Source organism: Dendronephthya gigantea, unplaced genomic scaffold, assembly GCF_004324835.1.
Source record: "Dendronephthya gigantea isolate DGI-Jeju-01 unplaced genomic scaffold, DenGig_1.0 000540F, whole genome shotgun sequence".
NCBI classification, from domain to species: Eukaryota; Metazoa; Cnidaria; class Anthozoa; order Malacalcyonacea; family Nephtheidae; genus Dendronephthya; species Dendronephthya gigantea.
The window spans coordinates 9,389-31,848 of record NW_021163550.1 but is presented as its reverse complement, the minus strand read 5'-3'; the positions used below and the strand labels follow the sequence as shown (position 1 = coordinate 31,848).

At 35.9% G+C, this 22,460-nt stretch overlaps 1 protein-coding gene across 2 annotated transcripts; it reads left to right on the top strand.

The window, feature by feature from the left end:
• Window positions 1-10,430: 10,430 nt before the first annotated feature.
• Window positions 10,431-21,055, top strand: LOC114543756. 2 transcript variants are annotated; one of them, XM_028562608.1, is made up of 3 exons: window positions 10,431-10,796; window positions 16,046-16,415; window positions 19,708-21,055. In XM_028562608.1, exons 2-3 carry the CDS (start codon window positions 16,307-16,309, stop codon window positions 20,604-20,606), a joined length of 1,008 nt encoding a protein of 335 aa, XP_028418409.1. In that variant the 5' UTR covers window positions 10,431-10,796; window positions 16,046-16,306; the 3' UTR covers window positions 20,607-21,055. The 2 variants fall into 2 exon arrangements, with proteins under 2 accessions (XP_028418409.1, XP_028418410.1); XM_028562609.1 differs by lacking the exon at window positions 10,431-10,796 and adding an exon at window positions 15,096-15,125.
• The last annotated feature ends 1,405 nt before the right edge of the window (window positions 21,056-22,460 follow it).

The following is a 22,460-nucleotide window of genomic DNA, read 5'->3' as shown; positions in this document are numbered from 1 at the left end:
AAGTTCACAGTTCTGTTCACATTTTGATTTTTTTCTGAAGTTTATTGATCGACAACATTTGTCTCGTTGCATACACAACAAAACGCATTCAGGTCCTGAACTGGCTTGCAACCGCTGCAACACACTAGTGCTGTTTAAACGACGATCTGAAACAATAGACATAATAGATGAATAGAGATTACTTCATGGTTGGCGAGTCCGAAAGATTTCATGTGCTGAAAGTGAATGTCTATATAATTATATATATACATATATATATATATATATATATATATATATATAATATAAATATATAATATATATATGTTTATATTATATATATATATATATATATATATATATATATATATATATATATATATATATATATATAATATAATATTGTCCGTACTTGAACAAAGAGTGCTCAATATCAATAAATAGAGCAAATGAATAAATGTTTAATCTAGAAATATTGTCATCGCTACACGGTGTTTCACGCTCAAGGCGATCATCAGGCAAATGGATACATTTTGGATACAAAATGGATATATATATATATATATGTCATTGCCGCGCGTTTGTACCAAAGAGTTTGTATGGTATTTTAAGCCGCAAAGCTTAAATAAAATTTATTTATTATAAACTGATGTCCTGAAGTTTGTGATAAATAACCTCGGTGCCCACTGTTAGCCGTCAGCAGTAATGCCTCAAAGCGCGCGTAAGCGAAGCGTTTTGCCCAATGAGGTCTGAGGTTTTGCCCTTAATTCGATGAAATGATTTGCAAGAATGGCTGAAAGAGCAACTAGAGGAGCCTTTGCTCCTGCTATTCGTATGCGGCTATGAATAATTTACGTAAAGGCGGATTTCCACTTACAGCGAAATCGTTCGCGAGCGAAATATTAGCATATTTTCTTTGAATTTAAACAGCATAAATAAATAAGTTCGACTTGAGCGTTCTTAATTCAAAAGAAAATATGCAAATATTTCGCCAGCAAACGATTTCGCTGTAAGTGGAAATCCGCCTTAATATTCACACTGTAATATTACGTAAATTTTACGTAATATTCACACAACTTCTATGAAGCAGAAAGGATTATTGCATGACGAAATGAACACGCAAAGGTACTTGTAATTTGTAAAAGCATATACCGTATAAATATTTTTCAAATAATTATAATCGTCCCCGAATTATGGTAATACACCGAATATGTTCCCGTTGACTATCCAGGTCGTAGATCCAGGTCCCTGGACTATAAATGATATAGTTGATTTAGCCTGTACAGTACAGCCATGCTAATTATTATCAGGGTAATATTTTAATATTTGTGAATGCTGATAAACAATGTTTAGAATATTAAGAATTGGTCAATTCTAAACACATTTTTAATGAGTAGAAACAGTTTGTGTGGTATTTTTAGCGAAAATTTAAATTTTGTTTAAAAATTCTTCATTGTTAACTGACGACCAAACACGACAAAGCGCGACGTGGTTTCAAACGTCGAACCGATCATGCGCCCAGCCAAATGTGCCTTCTGAGAAAAACCGGTTTTACCATTTTTAAAAATTGCGCGGTAAATTCTGCTGACCAATGGCTTTGAGCGCTCGTAATAAATGCTTCAAATACGGCAGAGCACGACGCGTTTGAAACCAACATGCATGATTACTAAGTAATCATGTAATTAAATAATCATGCCGTTCAGTAGATTCGCCACATTAAACGAGGAAAGTTATCGGTCAAAGTTATCCTCCTCAGCTTCGCTTTGGCAGATAACCTTGACATCGGTCTGAGCAATTCTTAATATCATGCTCCGCCTCACCCAATAATTGTGTATTCTGCACGAGAGAGAGAGTAATTTATTTAATTGTTTTAGTAAAAACTGTGTAAGAAAACAATTAGCTGCTAAAGTTTTTAGGTAAAAATTCGCCATTAGTATTAGTCGCTAGATAGGGAGAGTCATTGCACAAATCGAGTTCAGTTGCCTGCTTGAAATATAGTAATCGACTACATTAATGGATAATATATCTATACAAGCAAGAAGAATGACTTGCTCAATATAAACAAACGTGAGATATTAAAATGTCTCAATGCAGTAAAAATATCTCTTGCATGATGAAAGAAAAAAAAAGCTAGTTTATTCATATATTCATGCAGTTATGCTCAGGGTAGAACTAAATATATATGAATAAACACCCCTACGAGTTACGGCCTCACCCATACTGCATGCCTGTTCTTCACTGGGCTGAATTTCTGAATCAAAAAAGCAAAATTTTTAGCCTGCTACAGTTAAAATAGCATTTTGAAATACCTGACCATGAAAATATTTTAATTTTGCATTTCATATAGCGATTCCTTTCTTTAAGCGTTGGTTATAATTATTATGCCAAATTATCTAATTAGCACTGCATGTATCCAGATCTCAATGGCAGTAATAAGCGCAAATTATACGATTAGATTGTTAGCCTTTGTTTATACACACTATAGTGTAATATATTATAGTATAATCGAACTTATATTTTTTTCTTACATATAAAGGTATCTTTTTATTGCATTGAGATATTTTACTATTTATAGTGTTTATACTGAGCAAGTCATTTTTTCTCTTGCCGGTATAGATATTCATTATATTCATTAATATAGTCGACTATACTATATATTGGAAGAAGGCATTGAAATCGAATTGTGCAACGTACATGAAATGTAGAGGTGGTGGCAAAGAATCTACTCGTTTTTGCACAATTCAAATTTATACACTTTAGCAGTGCCATATTAATTTCTTAAATGGTCTCGATTAAAAAAATACATAAATTACTCGCTCTCGTGCATAATATTCAACATTAGGTTAAAATATTAGGTTTTTAAAATGTTAGGGGAAGAATATAACAATATATTGTTGCGATATGCATGTTGAGCCTTACCTTCATTATTGCCATCGAAACAGAATTCTTCGCTTGAACATATGTATATGTGAACAACACACAACAGCAAAATGAGCAAAAACAGGCGGAGCACTTTCGATTTTCGTTTGTTATATTTGTACGAAGCTTTCGGCATCGTAGGCAGTCAAACTTAAAACGAAATCAAACCCAATACCATCACTGAAGCTTTTCCTATGGCTTTTATATATAAATATATATATTTATAAGTATATACAAATGATGTTCATGGAAAAATCCGCAGACATCGTGGCAAGTGGGGCAAACGAAATTAGCTAAATTAACAATTATATACAATATTGCATTATTAATGCACTGTTGTCAGGCATATGTTACACTACAGTAAAATGTAGTTTGTAAATGTAAAAGTAATCAATGAAATTTTATACGCTAAAATAGCTCCCTAACTTGCGCAACTCGTGGAAAGGTTTTTAAAACTCTTCGGCCCGTAATAATTACATTATATTCATGAAAGAATAGCGATTTTTGAAGGGAGTAATATTGTCAATTGTTGCAGAAGCCAATATAACTCCCGCTGTGTGCTGTATATGTGTAATTTTAAAAAGTTGATTAAAAAACCCAATAACATTTTGTGTGCTAAAATTTGGAATTGGTTTTGTCTTGTCTTTCCCACCAGCTTTTCTTCCTTCAATATGTTTTAATTATTGTTTTTCAGCAAAAAATATCGTCTGCTTTGACAAAACGTTTAGTTCATCACGAAAACCACAGAGCGATTTTAATCACCGAAACTGAAACTCATTAATGGCGTGTGCTGCATGCACGCATGTCTTGTTTATAGGTATTTTTGCTGACTGATTTTTGCTGCAGAATGTCGAATCTTTTGATATTAATTGTTTTTCAGCTGGCTGACGAAATAATTAAACTAATTATGGCAGATTTGCGTAATGGAATAATTTCTATTGTTGCAGGGTTTCTCAAAGTTGAACGAAATCAGTCGCCACTTCAACGTATCGTAATGCAATAAGAATATTAAGTCCAACGATTTAATTTTCCGATGTTGGAAAGGGGGGTTTAACAGTCTGCGGCACTACAATTCGAAATAATTGTGTAAAAAAAATCCTGCCGAGGTGAGTGCAAATTCAGACTAATTCAGTACTGTTTTTTTCAATAATGTCGGTATGTAATTTATTAGACTAAATTCGGTTCATTATTGATTTCATTCTTCATTTCGCATCGTGTGGTTTCTATCATTTCCATGGCATCTAATAATAAACCCACTATGCTAGTTTTAGTATTATTAAAGCCCGTTTACGATTTTCTTTTTTGTTAGATGTGAACGACTGATTTGTTACGAATGCTGTGATGAGTAAGTCAGAGCTCTTATTTGAGAAAATCGCACATGAAATCGCAGCAAACATCGCCAGTGTAAACGGGCCTTTACTGCTCATGTCAGTCATGTGGACTATCGATGAAATGAAATAAATAAAGTGGCATATTTCTTATTCTATTTAATTTTATTTTATATCACAGACGCGTCTACGGGCTGTTGAGGTGGACAATTATCTCAGCAATCTCGGATAATTGCGCTCCTTATGTTAAATCTTTTATTTATGAAAGCAGTCTTTATTAATGAATTATTTCATTTATTTATGAATTTCCTCCAGTTGTTTGACCGGATGCCAAGGTTTCCAGACGATACGGCCGTAGACGAATCTGAGGGTAATTAACGGCAAAAAACCACAAATATAAATAATGCCATGCACACTATATACGCCTTCTCCCAATCTTTTGTCATAGAAATCTGCAAGAAAATCACTTCCTTTAACATGATTTGTGTGGAAATGATCAGTGGAAAATAGAGGTTTATTTTTAGGAAACCAATTATCTTTTTCTCTATCTTTTATCGCTTTTTCCATCTTATAGATTATTCCCGCAGCCTATTACGAGTAATGGTTTCAGCCGCAAAAAATATGGACATCAGGCTTATATTGGCTTGGCAGTACAGAGATTGGCTTGGCAGTACAGGGATTTGCTTCGCAGTAGAGGGATTGCTTGACAGTGCAGAGGTTAGTTTGGCAGTACAGAGATTGGCTTGGCAGTACAGGAATTAATTGGCAGTTCAGCGGGATTACACCGTCCTGCAACTCTCGTTTCTATAAATTACCAATTTCTGGTTAACACTTTTTGTTCATGCCCCTAACAGTTTCTTTAAATTAAAAAATGCCCGATGGAATGATAGCCTACCGAACAGGAAATAACACAAGGTATAACACGTTCGTATTTATTTTATATACCATAACATTCAAATCCAATTGCAATCATGCATGGTAAATAAGAAAGATGCACCGCGCATAAACCCCATTCGATATAATATTTTTCCTGCAGCCTGACTGAAGGGCCAGATTTCATATTAAATGATGTACATTGTTTGCTTTTCTGTATAATGTTGATTATAGTAAAACTTCTAATTTCAAAATTTACAGTCGCGGCAATAAAAACATTTCGAAAAATATGGAGTAATTCATTTGCTCAAATTTATCAGTTGCATGGCTTACGGAGCTCATCAAATAAACTCCCAGCTTCCGTTTCGAATTGAACAATCATAAATGCGTCGATTTATTTCATTATCCAATAGGATTAGAGATTGGTCAATTCGAAACCGGAAGTTAGGAGTTTTTCAAGGAGTTTTTAAAGCAGTTTTTCAAATATTTGATGAATTCGGTGATCCAACTGATAAATTTGAGCACATGAATTACTCGATATTTTTCGGAACGCTTCTATTGCCACGACTGTAATATATACGTTATATTCTGTACTAAATATGAAAATGCAACGCCAACGTGGATAAAAAAAGCACAATATGAACTATACGCGTTTAAATTAAGATAATGTTGGTGCATATATAGTTGAGTCACGCGTTGAAGAAGGATGTTTTGCATCCTTGCACCTGGCTCATGAGAGTAAAACGTGAAGTCCATCTCAGTTAAGGTGGCTCTAAATTCAAACTTCGTTCCCATATTTTTTATTATTATATACCACTTGTCCAAGTTTGGTGTTCGTAGCGTTTAATGGACGACTTGCGCTTTAGACTAATTTTTTACATTGGCGATAAAAAGGACATTTTCTAAAAGAGCTTACTAAAATTAGCAAAACTGCCAAGTTTGCCTGGTAGTTGTTGTAAATTACGGAAGATATAACCAAGCGAAGTTAACGAATTTTGTATACTTTTGTGTTACGGCCGGAATTTTGTAACTAATTTAGTTACACATTTCCACACGTAATACAAAAGTATACAAAATACTACCATATTTCGCGACAGCAAGCCAAATCAGTTTCAAATTTTAGTTTCATTTTTAATGTACCCAACTACTACAACCATGAAAGGCTTTCTAAGCATTTTATTATAGGCTAACTTAGTGTCTAATCCGTATACAGACATAAGAAATATAAAGGTATAATGTAACATGTTATAAACGTAAAACCAGTTCAATCATCACATTAATTACTTATTTAAAATTATCTAAACCAAATACAACTCTAATTGATATTTGAATGTATCTAAACTTTCAGTTCGAAAATGATATAAATGACCAAAAACTTACTTTATTTGCATCTGATATAATAGAAAACGGAAGAAACAAGTAATCAGTGGCACGTGACAAAATAGGAAAGTGCAATTTTCATTTATGACTTATTGTGTTCGATAATTTATTATTTCTTCACTTATTTGTCTAAAAATATCGATTGTTTGAATATGACGATTGGCAAGTTAGTTGTAATAAATGACTAGGCATACTGCCACACAACTGAAAACGTATATAGTATACGCTTAATTTGTCAAAGGCTCGCGCAGCCCGGACGCGATTCAGGCACGTTGCGCGATTTTTGGTTGACAAAGTTTATATGATTCCCACTGCAAAAATGATTAATAAACATGCAGAAAATGTTAGCCAAGTAGCAAAGAGGGAGCCAAGAATGGCTGTTTGGCGGAGGTCCCTAGAAGTTGTATTACGCCACTGCAACTAATTTCTTCTGTCTTGAATTGAAATAAAAAACGACAAATTTTTTTCTATTTTAGTTTATATACGTTATCGTTTAAGCGTTCACAGCAGTGACAAAAACGTAGCATGCTGAGAGTGTTCATACCAATTTGGATGTCGTTGTTTTCTCTGGTATTTCTAGGATACCTCTCCAAAACTTGTTTACAAACATCTGATCTGGATCCATTTCTTCTCGCAAGGCCAACCATTCGTCCATCTTGTCATATGCGTTTTTCAGGTAGCTCAAATTGAAAGTTACACCGCAGTCAAACTTTTGCCCAGGTTCTGGAAGCCATTTTCGCCAATCAGATCGCACTTACAAAACAATAAATTTAATATTGCTTTTAAAAACAACACGATCATTTAAACTCCACAAAACAAACAACTTACCATTAATCTCCAAAATGTTATTCCAAAAATGAAGATAATCCGACCCAGTTAAAAGAAAATCAATTTTTCACCTTTCGAACAGCGTTTTCTCTATACTTTTATATTGAAATTTGGCCGAAGGAGCTTACCAGAAGAGAATCGGGTGATTGCATGGCGCGTGGAAATGACGTGAGAATGACGTGATATTTGGAAAATTCGGGGACAATCGTTTTAACATTTCAACTAATTTAACTAATTACATTTAATATATCTATAGGCTAATTAAAAAGGACTGTAAAACAATTTAAAATTTGGAAAAAGGGAACAGAAATAAAACAAAAAATAATTGTACTTGTAGAATTTGATATTTAAATGGCGAGAAAAGCAATAACTAACCTTAAAAAATGCAGCGTTGTCAACACGATGTAGGGTTTTCAAAATAGCGTTTTGGAAGGTAGAAACAATGAAGACGACTTGGCCGCGCAAGTTTCTGGTCCCCCTCGGCGTGTGAATCGTAAACTCTCTATTAAATCGGAAGAGACGAGCCTCTGTCCATATCTCCTCTGTGACAGTGGCTTGTATTTCGTGCGCGTGGGTTTCACACCTCGCGACATTCTTATTGGTTAAAAACGTATGACGTATCGGATCACTGACCTTTATATACAAGTCTGTATGGCAGGTATTCAAAAACAACCCACGTTAACCATTCTTACAAAAGTAATGCACAACACAACGATCATTGGCAGTAACATTGGGTTCTATACAAATAAAAAAAGACTATACCCAACCCATATTGTAAAAGTTGTCAGAAATAACTTGAAAAATTACAACTTTTACTTTGGTATACTTTATCAAGGTATGTCAAGGGGCAAAACAATGACAATTCGTTGCTGTCCAAAGTTATCAGACCAACATATCCACCTAAATGGGTCTACTAAAAAGAAAGTAAAGTATTCCACCCAAATTCTAAGACACTCAGTAGCATCCACCATTCATATATGATGCCAAAGTTCACAAACATGCAATTTCCTCAGATTCAATCCACACGAACTTCTTGAAAGAGTTGCTAACATTTGTTGAATCAATTAAAGTGGTCAATCCTGCTGATAATAGACCTTTCTTATAATGACGTCAAACGCGGAGAGTCTGATGTTACACGAAATTTGATTGGCTCCACAAAACTATCGAGCAAATCAAACTTCGTGTAGCATCACACTTTCCGCGTTTGACGTCATTATGAAAAAGGTCTATTCCTAAAGTGTTTGAATGGCTTGCCGTACAACGATCAATGCAGTCTGGGAGGTCCTAGGAATCTCTTCGATTTTTGTTCGGGGCAATTAGGCGACAAGGTGCATGGGAATGCAGACAATTCTACGCCTCTACAGGCAAGAGCGTTTACGAAACTTTTCTATGACAACTACAGTGCCTCATTCTACCAACAGAAAATTTCAGATAATTTCGATTAAATTCTGCATGGTTGTATCTTCAACGCAAAAAATGTGCCCAACGGCCCCAGCCAGTTCCGTCGGTGGAACAGATACAACCACGTCAGCCACAGTGCAGGAGTATAAATAAAACTTGTCTAGAAAACAACAGTAATGATGAATGCCATCGCATATTCTGTTATCGGCGATCACAATAATGAACGCATGCATGCATGTTTATACTGTCAAATGACTCCCATTATTCCATTATTACAACCATTCAAAACTACACTAAATTAAAGAGGGTACCTAAATATCGAGGCAGGATTCAAGTCAGGACTCAAGTCAGGACTCGAGCCAGGACTCGAGTCAGGACTCGAGCCAAGGACTCGAGCCGACAAGCTCCGATTTAATGACTCATCTACGTCTTGCTGATGGAAACTTCTATTGCCGTCTTTCCCGCGTGCCTGCATGTTGGCGTATAAGCGGGTTCTTCCCAGTTTAATGGTTCTTCCCGTGTGCGGACAAATTTTAAGCGCTTTTGTTCATTCGTTCCAGAATAAAGTGCCACGAATGAACAAAAGCGCTTAAAATTTGTCCGCACAAGAGAAAAATTTGCTTACGCCAACAGCCACGAGTGATTATTAGCTCGGCTAGTTGCTCTCGTGTGCGGCAGGTTTTAAGTAGACTAGAATTTTTCCGAATTCGTTAAATGTGATTATTTATGATACCATTTTTTGAGTCCACAATTTTTAAATCGCTAAATGAATTCAAAAACAGAACTTTGCAAAGCTTCTAGTTAGTCAGCAACATTGTATTGGTCGCATAGCGTTAGAAAGGCCAATTCTTTTACCATTACGGTGCATGCACCATTAAATCGTGAAGATTTGAAAGTTAAAACAATGGATAATAGAAACACAATGTGTTTTTATTCTCCATGCCATGGTCAGAAATGAAAATTAACGATTTGCATCCGATATTTTGGACAGCAATTACCTGTTGGTTACGAGTTATGTTACCCCCAATTTTTATTTCATAAAATGATTTATTATAAAATCAACTATATATCATCCAAATATGGCGGATTGGTCGCATTGCGTGAGAAAGGTTAATTGACTCGAGTCCTTGACTCGAGTCCTTGACTCGAGTCCTTGACTCGAGTCCTTGACTCGAGTCCTTGACTCGAGTCCTTGACTCGAGTCCTGGCTCGAGTCCTGCCTTGAATCCTGACTCAAGCAATAGTATATCTCTTAGGGGCTGTTTACATGAGCCCGGTTACCCGAGATTCAACGAAGCGTGAGAGGACTTTGAGGTATTGAAATAAGTCTTTCTGACACCAAATAAGCACATGCTATTGTTGTGGTGATTATACGACTGCCAGGATCATGCATCTGCTTATTTCAATACCTCAAAATCATCTCACGCTTCGTTGAATCTCGGGTAACCGGGCTCATATAAACAGCCCCTAAATTAAACCGCCTGAACAAACTTATTGTGTTACACCATTCTCGCGTAGGAGGCATGCATAGGGCTGACAATGAAGAACCATCGTACCAATATGTCGATGCGAATAAGATCATGTTTATCTTTGTTGTTAAGAACATATCTGACATATTGCCTTTTGTCAAGCTAAGTCTATTGGACTCACGTTGCGCTATAATTTATAGACCGGTAATAAAGTCTATGTTTTCAAGGGCCCGAAATTTCCGACCTACATGCACTGAGTTGTCACGACCTCACATGACGTTTTACTGCTGATTAAGTCAGAAATATTATGGATGGATTATTTTGCCAGCGTTGGCAAGGGCGAATATTCGTCCAGTATTGAGAGTATTTGCTGTTGTCAGCAAGTAACTGAATACTTTGGCAATATATATGGAGAAGCTGCCTTCCTGTTTAAACTGTTTAGATATGCAAATACGTCACCTGTCATGTTGAATTTTCTCACTGAATTTGTAAACCAAATAAGACTCAGTGTGAGTATTGTGCGTTTGTTTACAGTGACAGTCCGTTTGAATAGAACAGACAGAAAACTTGGGGAAAAGATCCAATTTGTTGCTGTCTTTTATCAACGTCGAAGCCTAAGGTAGGATTAAGGATTGTTGTTTGTAAATGTAATTTTCAAATTAACTCGTGCATGAAACCCGGGCTAGTGATAAAGTGTTTATTCCTTTTCCGATTACGGATTCGTTCGTTAATCTCACACTGGCGTTAAGTGCGAAAGGGAAAATTCGATTGCTCAGCGGCGATGAGAAATCGACGACGAATGCGGAAACAACTATACGTTTTATATACCACGTTGGTGATGAAATTAGCTACAACTGCGAAGAATATTATGTTCTGTAACGAATGCTTAGCCCGTAGGCCGTAGCCTAAGTTATCAATATATACTTTAATACTTTATTACTCAGAATGACAGACTACACCTCTCAGACTATGCGAAGAGCATAAAAAAGTAGTTTGTGTATTTTACATGTAAAGGCTAAGCCAGATGTCCTAAGTGCAGATTTTCCCCAACTACAGACATTGAAAGCCCTACTGAGTTTTTCTTACAACAGTTGTCATAACAGTTCACGGTAGTGTGTATAAAATTCGACGAAATTTGATTGTAATAACAGTATGTCACTGCGTATCTGGTATTTGAAACGTGACAGAGGTTTTGTAGATAAGTATAGGGCACATGCATGCACACGTACATAATGACTACCCGTACTGACCAGCGACCCGACTTTTCATTTCTATACCAAATCATGTGTCGTGATGCAATCGAATTCTGCGGCAATATTGCAAATGCCTTACATAAGCCTTCACATTCTACATGGAACTAACAGTCTAACACAGTTAATACGGTATCACAAAGAAGCATGGCGATTGCGATAAGCGAAGTTATAGTCGGCCATATATGATATATATGCATTATTATTGAGTGATGCATGATATAGCAGTTGAAAAATCGCATACGCCAAGCCACATGGTTACATTTGAATAAAATTATGTCCATTCACAATACCAGGAAATGACTCACAACGGTATATAAGACATTGGTCACGCAAATTAACTGACTGATATAGTTTTGTCTACTGGGCTGTCAAAGTTAGGTAAAACCTTGCTAGACTTACGCATTCTTAGGTTTTAGCATGCTGTATATATATATATATATATATATATATATATATATATATATATAATAATATATATATATTAATATATATTATATATATATATTCACATGTACCAAATAATGTCCTTTTTCGTCCATTCTTCGTCGATATTTTTCGTGTCAAAAATGAAAGTGCAAGCTTGTTTTTGTTCAAAAATATGAGAGTTGGACCGTTACTACGGCAACGGTCTAATACTGGGGGATTCCAGACCGGCAAAGAACCAATCAGCACACGCCATTTTAGTCACGAGACCGCGTGCCATATAATAAATATTGGATATTGCACGGTTGCAAGTACATTTGGATTTTATGTTCGAGTGGCAAAAACAATATATACTGTTTTTGCACTAGAAAATACTGAAATGTTTCTGTTTATTATATGGACTAATTATAAGTCAAAAAAATAAATAATTCACACAAAAACAAGAAGTAAATCAGCCGCGGAAGACCATTATAAAAGCGAATATTTTTTAAATGGTAATTATATCACAACATTAAATCGTTTTAAATTTAGAATTAACCACCTTAAATGGGATGGATTTCAAGTTTTACTCTCACAAGCTATGTGCAAAGATGCAAAACATCCTTCTATAACCCGAACTTGAAAAAATTTTTCGTTTTGACAGTAATAAGTATGGGAATAAACCATAACGCGGGAACAAGGCTCGCGGTCTAAGCCCCTAAGCCTCGTTCTCGTGTTATAGCTTATTACCACATTTATTTGTCAAAACAAAAAAAATATTTCATGCATGTGTTGAAGAAGGATGTTTTCCATCTTTGCACGTGACTCGGTGAGAGTGAAATTTGAAATCCATGGAATTTAATTTAAGGTGGTTCCAAATTTAAAACTTTGTGATGTTAAAATGTTGTGACGTAATTACCGAAAAGGTCTTCTTATGCGCGCTATGTAATACGGTCTTTAAAACTTGTCCTCTTTAGTTTTAAAGAGCTTTGACAGGAATCACTTTGCTTACGGATACATACGTATACATTGATATAAATGAAATGTATCTGTATATAAATGTCGTTTGGTTTACGAAATACTAGAGAGTGCTCAATACCATATAGATAGAACAGATATAGGAGTATATTGCTTACCAAAAATCGTCAATATCAATGCAACTGAATATATAGTATATGTTAAGCTATTCAAGCGTATGGCCTTAGCCTCAGGGCTAGTACAGTAATTAAACGACAATTAGATGAATTGATCAATTTGCGAATGTTTGAGGTTCCGATCTCATGGATAATCACAATCTTTTCAATAGATCAATTAATACTTGAAGAAATTATTACAAAAAGGCAACAAAAGGTCTTTCGATCGTAAGCAAGAATAATAACCTTGTTATTGCCCTTAGAATACCATGTTAGATTATCTAACAGATTATTTGCACAACCGTCATCACGTTATGCAACTGACAGTTCAAAATGTATAACAATCAATCTCGAGCACGGCTTATACCGTTCACAAGGATAGCTCAGGTAAGTTACGAATGTATCTCGACTTTTCTATATATGCATAAAAAAGCTGGTTTATACACAGGGAGCCGAAATATTTTGCAATTATACAAATACAATCACACTGGAAACTCAAAAAAATATGGTGCACATTTAAAATATTAAATACGCGGCTTCATGATTGCCTATATATTTAAAAACATTATTAAAGAACAGAGGTATATCCAAACAAGAGGTAGATCAAGCAAGTTTTTGGTCAACCATGCATGCATACAAGGCATATTTTCTACACCGGTTTAATTTTTTATATTGCAAGCCACCATTGGGCAAGAATGACCGAATTCACACGTTAAAATTATTATATATCTCCAGTATCTCCCACGATATTTCTCAGTGACCAGGTATACTTATATATACATGATATTCATAGAATGTAGGGGCCTTATATATTTGGACATTTGTTCCAACGCGCGTTTTTGAAATAATAGTCATGTTTTTTTTAATATCTGCAATGAGAGCAACCCTATATTCACTAGCTTGTGGATATATCTTGTATTAAAAAATGAGCACAGATATACGAGGCTGATAAAATATGTTAGTCACAATCCCATATTTCCACGTTTGAGCCTAATTAAAGCAGTGCATAATAAAGAAAAAAACAACATAAATAAAGAAAAAAAAACAATTAATCACGAACATGCCACAGCTTGTACTGTTTTTACAACATGATTAATACAATTATTTACATTTATATACATGCACTTTTTAATAAGAGATTATACGCCGATGCCTTCAACTTGACCACCATCTCTATCGATACAAATTTGACATCGCCGCCGATTTGCTTGGAATGTTCTCCTCATGTGATTTATTACTACTTATAATATGCGTATGCGGGTAGTTTATTCAGAAGCGAAATTCTCCTTTTATTTGCTCATTTTTTCACCTTTCGGAATGTGAAAAAAATTCGTTAATAGAATGAGAGTTCACGTATATATATATACATACATATATATATATATATATATATATATATATATATATATATATATATATATATATATTATATATAATATATATATATATATATATATAATAAAATCAATGAAATATTACAAAATTTTGAATATATTGTTCGCTACACTCTGTGTTTCACGTTTCTTCTGAAACGATCATCAGGCGAATGATTACTCTACAGCAGTTAAAGTTTGTGTGATGACGTTTTTGACGTCATCACACAAACTTTAACTGCTGTAGAGTAATCATTCGCCTGATGATCGTTTCAGAAGAAACGTGAAACACAGAGTGTAGCGAACAATATATTCAAAATTTTGTAATATTTCATTGATTTTATTTCAATCGCTCTATTAAAATTTGATATCGAGCACTCTTTCTTCTTGGATACTTTACTTAATTGTATATATATAATATATTATATTATATATATATATATATATATATACATATATACATATATATATATATATATATATACAAAAAAATTCTCGACGTTTCGACCTGAGGGCCTTCGTCAAGAAGAGAGTTATAGTATGAACTAATACTAACTCTCCTGACGAAGGCCCTCGACTTTACCCTCAGTTTCGACCTGAGGGCCTTCGTCAGGAGAGTTATAGTATGAACTAATACTAACTCTCCTGACGAAGGCCCTCAGGTCGAAACGTCGAGAACTGTTTTGTCTATTTTAGGCTGTTGTTATTCCACATATATATATAAAGAAGATATTTTGGCACTGGGAAAATTAGCTAATTACATGGCAAAAAGCCGAAAGCGTCGATGGTAATTACATGCTTGCAAGCATCACAAGCTAGCACCCTACTGTTATCGTAACCATAAACCATAGCTTAAGAATTATTTTAAATATAAGCGAAATCGTTCGGTTTTTATATCATGTATATGAAGTTGTAGCTTTAATTTAAATATCTTAGGCACATATCGATTGCCTGTAGAGCGCGTCTGCTTGATTGCTGCAGTGCTGCTATGTAGCGGGTATAACTTAACTAAGTGTTTATCACCGACCGATATTGTGTGAGTTTTGGGTTTTGGTCGAGGGTCGCGAAGGTAGGTCGAGAGTCGAGACTGAGGTCGAAGGTAAAGTCGAGGGTCGATTTTTATCGTATTTTTCGATCGGCAATGTCGAGGGTGAAGTCGAGGGTAATATTTTTCTCTCAATACGTCTAAAAGAACATAAGACGAACTGCGAGACTGCAAGATGGCAAAGAAGTGAGACCGCATGATGGCAAGATGTTCATGCAAGAGAATTAATTAATAAGTTTAAGCCGTTTTGGAAGTCTGACTCGCAAAATATAATGCCAAAGATTAATTTTATGAAAAGGATTCCCGCCTGATTCAATTCATAAATTGTATATACGTATACTTATACATGTAATTTATTTAGCTTGCGCCGTATCGCTTTGTATATTGCATAGAAGAAAATATTATAGCATAACATATTAATAGGGTGAATTGTGAATTTCTACCATTGACTCTCGACATTGCCGATCGAAAATGCGATAAAAATCGACCCTCGGTTTTACCCTCGACTTTATCCTTGACCTTACTCTCGACCCTCGACTTTCTACCCTCGACCAAAACCCAAGTTCTGGCCTGCTTTACATGCTGTGTGGTTTCTGTCACTCTGCCAAGAAATTACTAATCGCAGAAAGCAACTAAATTGAACAATGCTGTTACCATTTTAGACGGGGATATCTGGTGCTCTTATGTTGAAAAAACTATATTTGAGTGAGAGTCGCTGATTACACGGTTTTACGGAGGAAAAGGCAACAAAAACAACATGGTAAATGCGTGCACTGATCAGTGTATCAATTGATGTGACCGCACGTAGTGCTATCAGAAGCGATAGAAAACATTTAATTCAGCGAACTGTCATTCGACACATATAACTGAATACGTTTACAGTAGAAGTACCCAGTTTGTTTGTGTTGTTATGATGCGAGGAGATGTTGACGCAAAGATTGTGTCACATACTGTGTTTTCTTGTGACTGTCGCTACCTTTACGGTTATTTCGTACGTCAGGATATATGAAAGAAGTTACTTCCACTCGCCGGGTATGTATACACAATTTTCTGCCTCTAGTTCTTTGTATGCGCATGAGTAAGTTGAAGTAGATGTCAATTGATACACGCGGTAAAATTAAAGTAACAAAATAAGCTTCAATGCACATTTTCACGCTGAGACAGACATCATACGTTCCATGGAGATTATAATGATGGAGATAAAACTTTGGTTAATTGCTGTAGCCCTATACGACGCAATTTTGATTCGAGATTCATCGAATCAACTTGTTTGTGAGCAATTGCAATTAATCACAAGAAGTCAGGATATCTTTATCTTGACGAACGTTTTGACGAATTACTCAAGCAAGTTAGAACTCAATAACAACTATATATTGGGTTACGCAAGTTAATACTTGACATAATCAGTTATATATATTGCCTGGGATTTGTGAATGTTTATTGTGTTTAATGCTTTCTTTTTACATATCGTAAATTTGACAAACTACTACAGTAATGATAGTCTGGCTATAGTTGTTACAGGTGTTTTACAATGATCATTGGTAAGACTAAAGAAAATCGCGGTTATATAAGTGTACGATATCACGTAGTAATATTTTAGACAGTAGGTGGTTGCAACGTATTATGCGACCATGCATTAACACGTTTCTTTTCAAAATCGCGTGAAATATAGAGAAAACTTTGAAGGTTTGCTTGAAAACTTTCAAACAAATGAGTAGTACATTACCTTGGCCTAAAACACAGTATATAACTTCATATTAATACGTAAAAAATTGCACGGGAAGTTATACTGAAGCACGAGACAACACGCTGTAACTATACTCGTTCGAGAGTCGTTATCCGGCGCGAACGGCGAATCAATCGAGTATAACATCCATCGTAACATACAGTATACGAAATATGACTAATTGCGTTTGGAAATTTCAGATACGTCAGGCTATGTAACAACATATGTGCTATATATATGACATATGATTTCCTTCAAAATTTTTAATTAATATCTTACTGTAAGTACTCGTTTCAGGGTCGTGATCTTTCTGTTCATGTGCTATATTTAATATCATGACATATTAAGACTATTTATCCCTGCGAAAGTATTAGTCGCGGCCCGAATAAGTCGCGGCTTAAAGCCTGGTTTAGACTTGTCGTAAGAATCTTGGATTCCCTTAGTGTGAGCCTCTGAGGTCACTGTTGCGCAAAATCTTTTGTCTATCGGAAAATAATACAGTGGATTCCCGATTCTTTAATAAGCCTGCTTCTCATATGTCACTGACAGCCGATGATGCATTACATGCAATGGCGGTGACAAGAAAAGTTATTCAGAATAACAAGCACTTAATTTATCGGTGATCACCGACAATGGCCACCATACCAACCGTTGGTGACATGAGAACCAGGCCTAAGGAGCTAATGTGAATCAGACCTAAAGAAGTCGGGAACAAGAGCCTCATTTATATACGACTATTTTGTCCCAGAGTGAATTAAGCCACGGTCTGTCTGTAATTAAGACGAACCCCAATTAATAGTTTGATTAAAACAAGCTGCGGGATCGCGACTTTTAAGACGCAACTTGTGTAAACGAGAACAATTTAAGCGTAACAAGACGCCTGTTCTGGCGTTAACTCCGGCGCACGTGCCAGTCTTCAATATAGAGCTTCTGAACATAAACAATACAGTTCATATTCGCATTTAGATGCCTTGCGAACCTAAATGTTCGATCGCGAAATTCAAAAGGACATTGTACTTTAAAAAGTATAGAAGTTCAATTGTTCAAAAATGTAAATAAACCGCATGATATATTCGCTTTGTCTTACACTTTGCCTTTGGAATTCGCGCTTATATAGTTATATTAAATCTTCAATCCTGTGCAAACTACGACGTTCAACGCGCCCATACACGACCACATCATCTTGTTAAACGGCAAATAGCAGCGATATTATTAAAATAGGACCAAAATCTACATGTATTAAATATATTCTTACCCCAATTCAATCTAAACTTAGTCGAAAAGCGTGAAAAGAACGGTTTATTTGTTGCTCTTGGAGGAATTGCCGTATCATGCGAGCGAAATCGAATCGCGCATCGGAAAATTAGCCAAAGCTGTGCACCACAACTCTTAGGAGATAAGACTGGGACGTAGATAAATACGGTTACATACACATTTTAAATACTACAATGTTTCGCGCCATTCAGACTTGCGACGACGAAAAAATAAAAAAACAACAAAAAAAACAACAAACAACACCAGGGCGAATTTTCAACTCCGTCGCTGACGCCGGAGTAATTACTGTGGTCCGCGGTGCCTCAGATGGTGGCAACATTTCTTTTGAAATATACAGCTAATGTCAGTAATGAGATTATAGAAACGTATAGAAGCGAAGTGCCAAGGGCAAGGGTATGGTGTAAAACACTTTAATGTTCACAACTAAAATTTATCATCAACTTAAGCATCGTGACGTGCACACAGCATCGTGACGCACAGCTAAAATGGGTACGCGCACCCAATTTTATTCGTCCTCAGACAACCAATACAAAGTCCGAAACGCAGGTACGCATTTTAGCCGTACCATGCCAATAATTTGAGTGTAGTGTAAACGGGGCTTTATTGTTGGAAAATCTACAAACAGTTACTATGTGAACACTGAACAATAGCTTAAACTGAAACCTGTAAACTGAATTCACTAATAATTTTATCGAATTAAGCCTTTTGTAACGTGATGCTTAAAATGCTCGACTGCTCGAAATAAACATCCAAATGATTGACACAAGAGCTTTGAGCTTAAGTGCTCAGCCTATCGTTCCTTAGTTCTTTCAACATTTTGTCAAGAACACGCTAGATGGTTAACCTAAGATGACAGATTTTTAGACAAAAAAATTAACACTTAGATTTTTATCAGCCTAATATACCTATATATAGGAGAAATACCTAATGATTGAAAGTGGTCGAAAATTATGTTTACTCATATGCGTGGTTTTAGTTAGGAATAACTACATTCTCCAAGTTGTTTTGAAGATATATTCCTATTTATTGACATTGACTTTATTCTATTTTTATCTTATTTTTTATTTCATTCTTTATCATATATTTTTATTCTTTTATTTATTTTTATTATATCTTATCATGCGTTTGACTAAACACAATCAAACGTTGCGACAGTATGCATCATCGGGTCGGATCACACATAGCCCAACTGTTTATTCATTATCACATTTAAACCAGGAGGGGGTAGTCTAGCTAGATTTGAACAGCTTTTGTTTAAAAAGGGGGGCGACTACGTTGTGTAACATATGCAAATATTAATACTAAATATCGTTCGCTTTTCAGGGGGATACAGAAACTATGCAGACACGAACGACGGTAAATGTCTGAAGAATTACTTCCAGGATGTTCTGTTGGTTGTAGTGTATCACTATGCGTTCTACGACACCCTACCTTTTATCCAATCTCAGTATAAAGAAGCCTTTCCCCACATTGTTGTTTGCGGACCCAAAGCCAGCACCAAATTCGAGGTTTTAGCTGTTGATTTTGGACCGCGTGGCTACTATAGCTTCGAATGCCTGGGAAAAGCTATGCGCATCCACCCGGGTTACAGGGGCTACATGTTTGTAAATGATGATATGATTGTGAACTGGTGGAATTTTGCAAAACTAGACAAGGATAAGATTTGGAAAGGAGCAGAGATCGATCAAAGTGCTGCCCACGAAGTAAGTCAAAGACCAGTTAGGAATGATTGGATGTGGTGGAGGAAAGAAAATGGTTTGAAAAATTGCGAGAAAGTATTCCAAAAATTGAACGATGCAAGAAATGAATCTTTAAACATCGATGTACCTCGGTTACTACGCACTCATTATCGTAATGGTAAAAATAGAACCATGTGTTTTCGAACTTGGTCGGACTTCGCGTACGTTCCTGGGAGATTACGTCGAGAATTCGAGGCACTTTCAAGGATATTTTTCGAAAATAAAGTGTTTCTAGAAATAGCATTTCCGACCATTTTAAGTATGCTGAACGATTGGAAGTGTTGGGAGAATGCAAATGGCCTTTATTTGCCTGAAATATTCGGGTTCCAGGATTTCTCCAATGTAAAATACGTTTGGCCTAAATTCTCCAGAGATGTTACGTTCTTGCATCCTGTCAAGTTCTTTGGGAACAAAGGATATCAAAACAGAAGGATATTTAATTCAAGAGTATTGCCCTATGTTAAACATTACACGAACTGCTAAGATATTCGTTATTACGAATGGTAATACATTGAACCTTGTAGGAGATTGAGCGTGATATGTATATAGGTTGTCACATGATGGGTGAGCCTGAGGTGATATCAGTTTAATCGCCCGAGGGACAATGTCACAAATTGTCCTGAGGGCGATAAAACTTATATAACCGAGCCAATCATGTGATAACCTGTTAATCACATACTTGTGCCTTTATTCAGTTCGGGCTTCAAATATGACACATATTCAGCTTTATAGCAGTTTTTAAATCATTTTGGTTTATAACAGTAGCTTTCAAATCCTTTTGCTTGATTTTAAACGTTTTATGGAAATTTTTGAACGGAATAAATGGACCTCAATATGTCTTTCAGTGTAAAGAAACGCCAGGTTCCTACCTTGACGTATGGCATGCATGTTAATACAAATTTAGTTAATTGTACACGAAAATCGTCAATTTCGATACAAAAAGCCGGTCTTGTGACTTCAAAATTGTCCTCTTTGTTTTTCTTCGTTTAGTTATTCTGCTGTTCAAGTTCTTAATTTGGGTTTTCATTACTATAATTGAACCAGAAACTTGCGCAGTAAACATCAATTTTGGTTGTCAACACAATCAACTAGCAGCTAAATCCCGAAACTTTACAGTTGACGCCATCTTGAATTTGGCCGCGGAGAGGCATGGATACTAGTAAGTTTACTTCCTAACCCTAACCCTAACCCTAACCCTTACTAGTATCCACGCCTCTCCGCGGCCAAATTCAAGATGGCGTCAACTGTAAAGTTTCGGGATTTAGCTGCTTTTACACAATCATGTGGCCGCCATCTTGCATTTCTGGAGCGGGAAAAAAGCGAGATCAGTGACATCATAGTTATTGTAGTGGGACATATCGTTTTTATGTCACCCTGTTATCTATAAAGCGGCATCAGTATGCCGAACAGCACGGACGCACAATTCAATATTATGAATTAATATACAATCTTCGTGCATTGGCCTAAATCTATCACGCGATTGCATGGTCAAAATCAATCACGTGGTTTCTTGTTGCCTGGCGACAGATCATGGGCATTTATTCGCAATAACCTGAAACGAAGCTTGGATCTTCAATGTAGGAATCAATAAACTCAGATTGTATATTAAAAGTGTTAGAGACTTTATGTTCGTGTTTTGTTAACAAATAAACGCACTTGCTGACTATACAATGAACTCAAAATTGTAATATTGAAATTTCTAGTTCATTGTATGGTCAGTGCGTGCGTTTATTTGTGGACAAAACACTTACAACAGTCTCTAACCCTTGAATATAGCACAGTGTTCGGTGACTGTGTTCCCAATGTTTGCACAATGCGTACATAAATATCAATATGTATCACACCGCTTGCTAATATAACACAGCTGTGTACAAATTTAGCACAGCCTACACAAACAGCGTACAGAAAGCTAGTGCAACGTCACACAAAGCTAGCACGTCGTACACAAGGCCAGTACAAGGTACACAAAGCTAGCACATGCATCGTTTACAAAGCTAGCACACCGTACACAAAGCTAGCACAGTGTCGCACAAAGCTAGCACAGCGTCACATAAAGCTAGCAAAGCGTACATAAAGGTAGCAGACTGTGCAGAAAGGTAGCACAGCGTAGTACAACGTTGCCGGCATACACCTTGCGATAGGGTTGGAGCTGAAATTTCACTGGTGCATGGAAGTGATGGAACCACTCCTACCGTACAAAAATACTGACCTTTCTATTATGGTTAGCGAATTGTTTCAACAAATTCAACAAAGAATTTTGGTTCATATTTAACAGTTAACATTCATATTTAACATAAACTTTTATCCATTTTCAAGCATTTGACGCACATTCAACAA

Coding starts and splice junctions, on each gene's coding strand:
- LOC114543756 (XM_028562608.1), top strand. CDS start 16,307: ATGTTGACGCAAAGATTGTGTCACATACTGTGTTTTCTTGTGACTGTC. Junction 16,416..19,707: donor AAGTTACTTCCACTCGCCGG/GTATGTATACAC, acceptor TTCGCTTTTCAG/GGGGATACAGAAACTATGCA.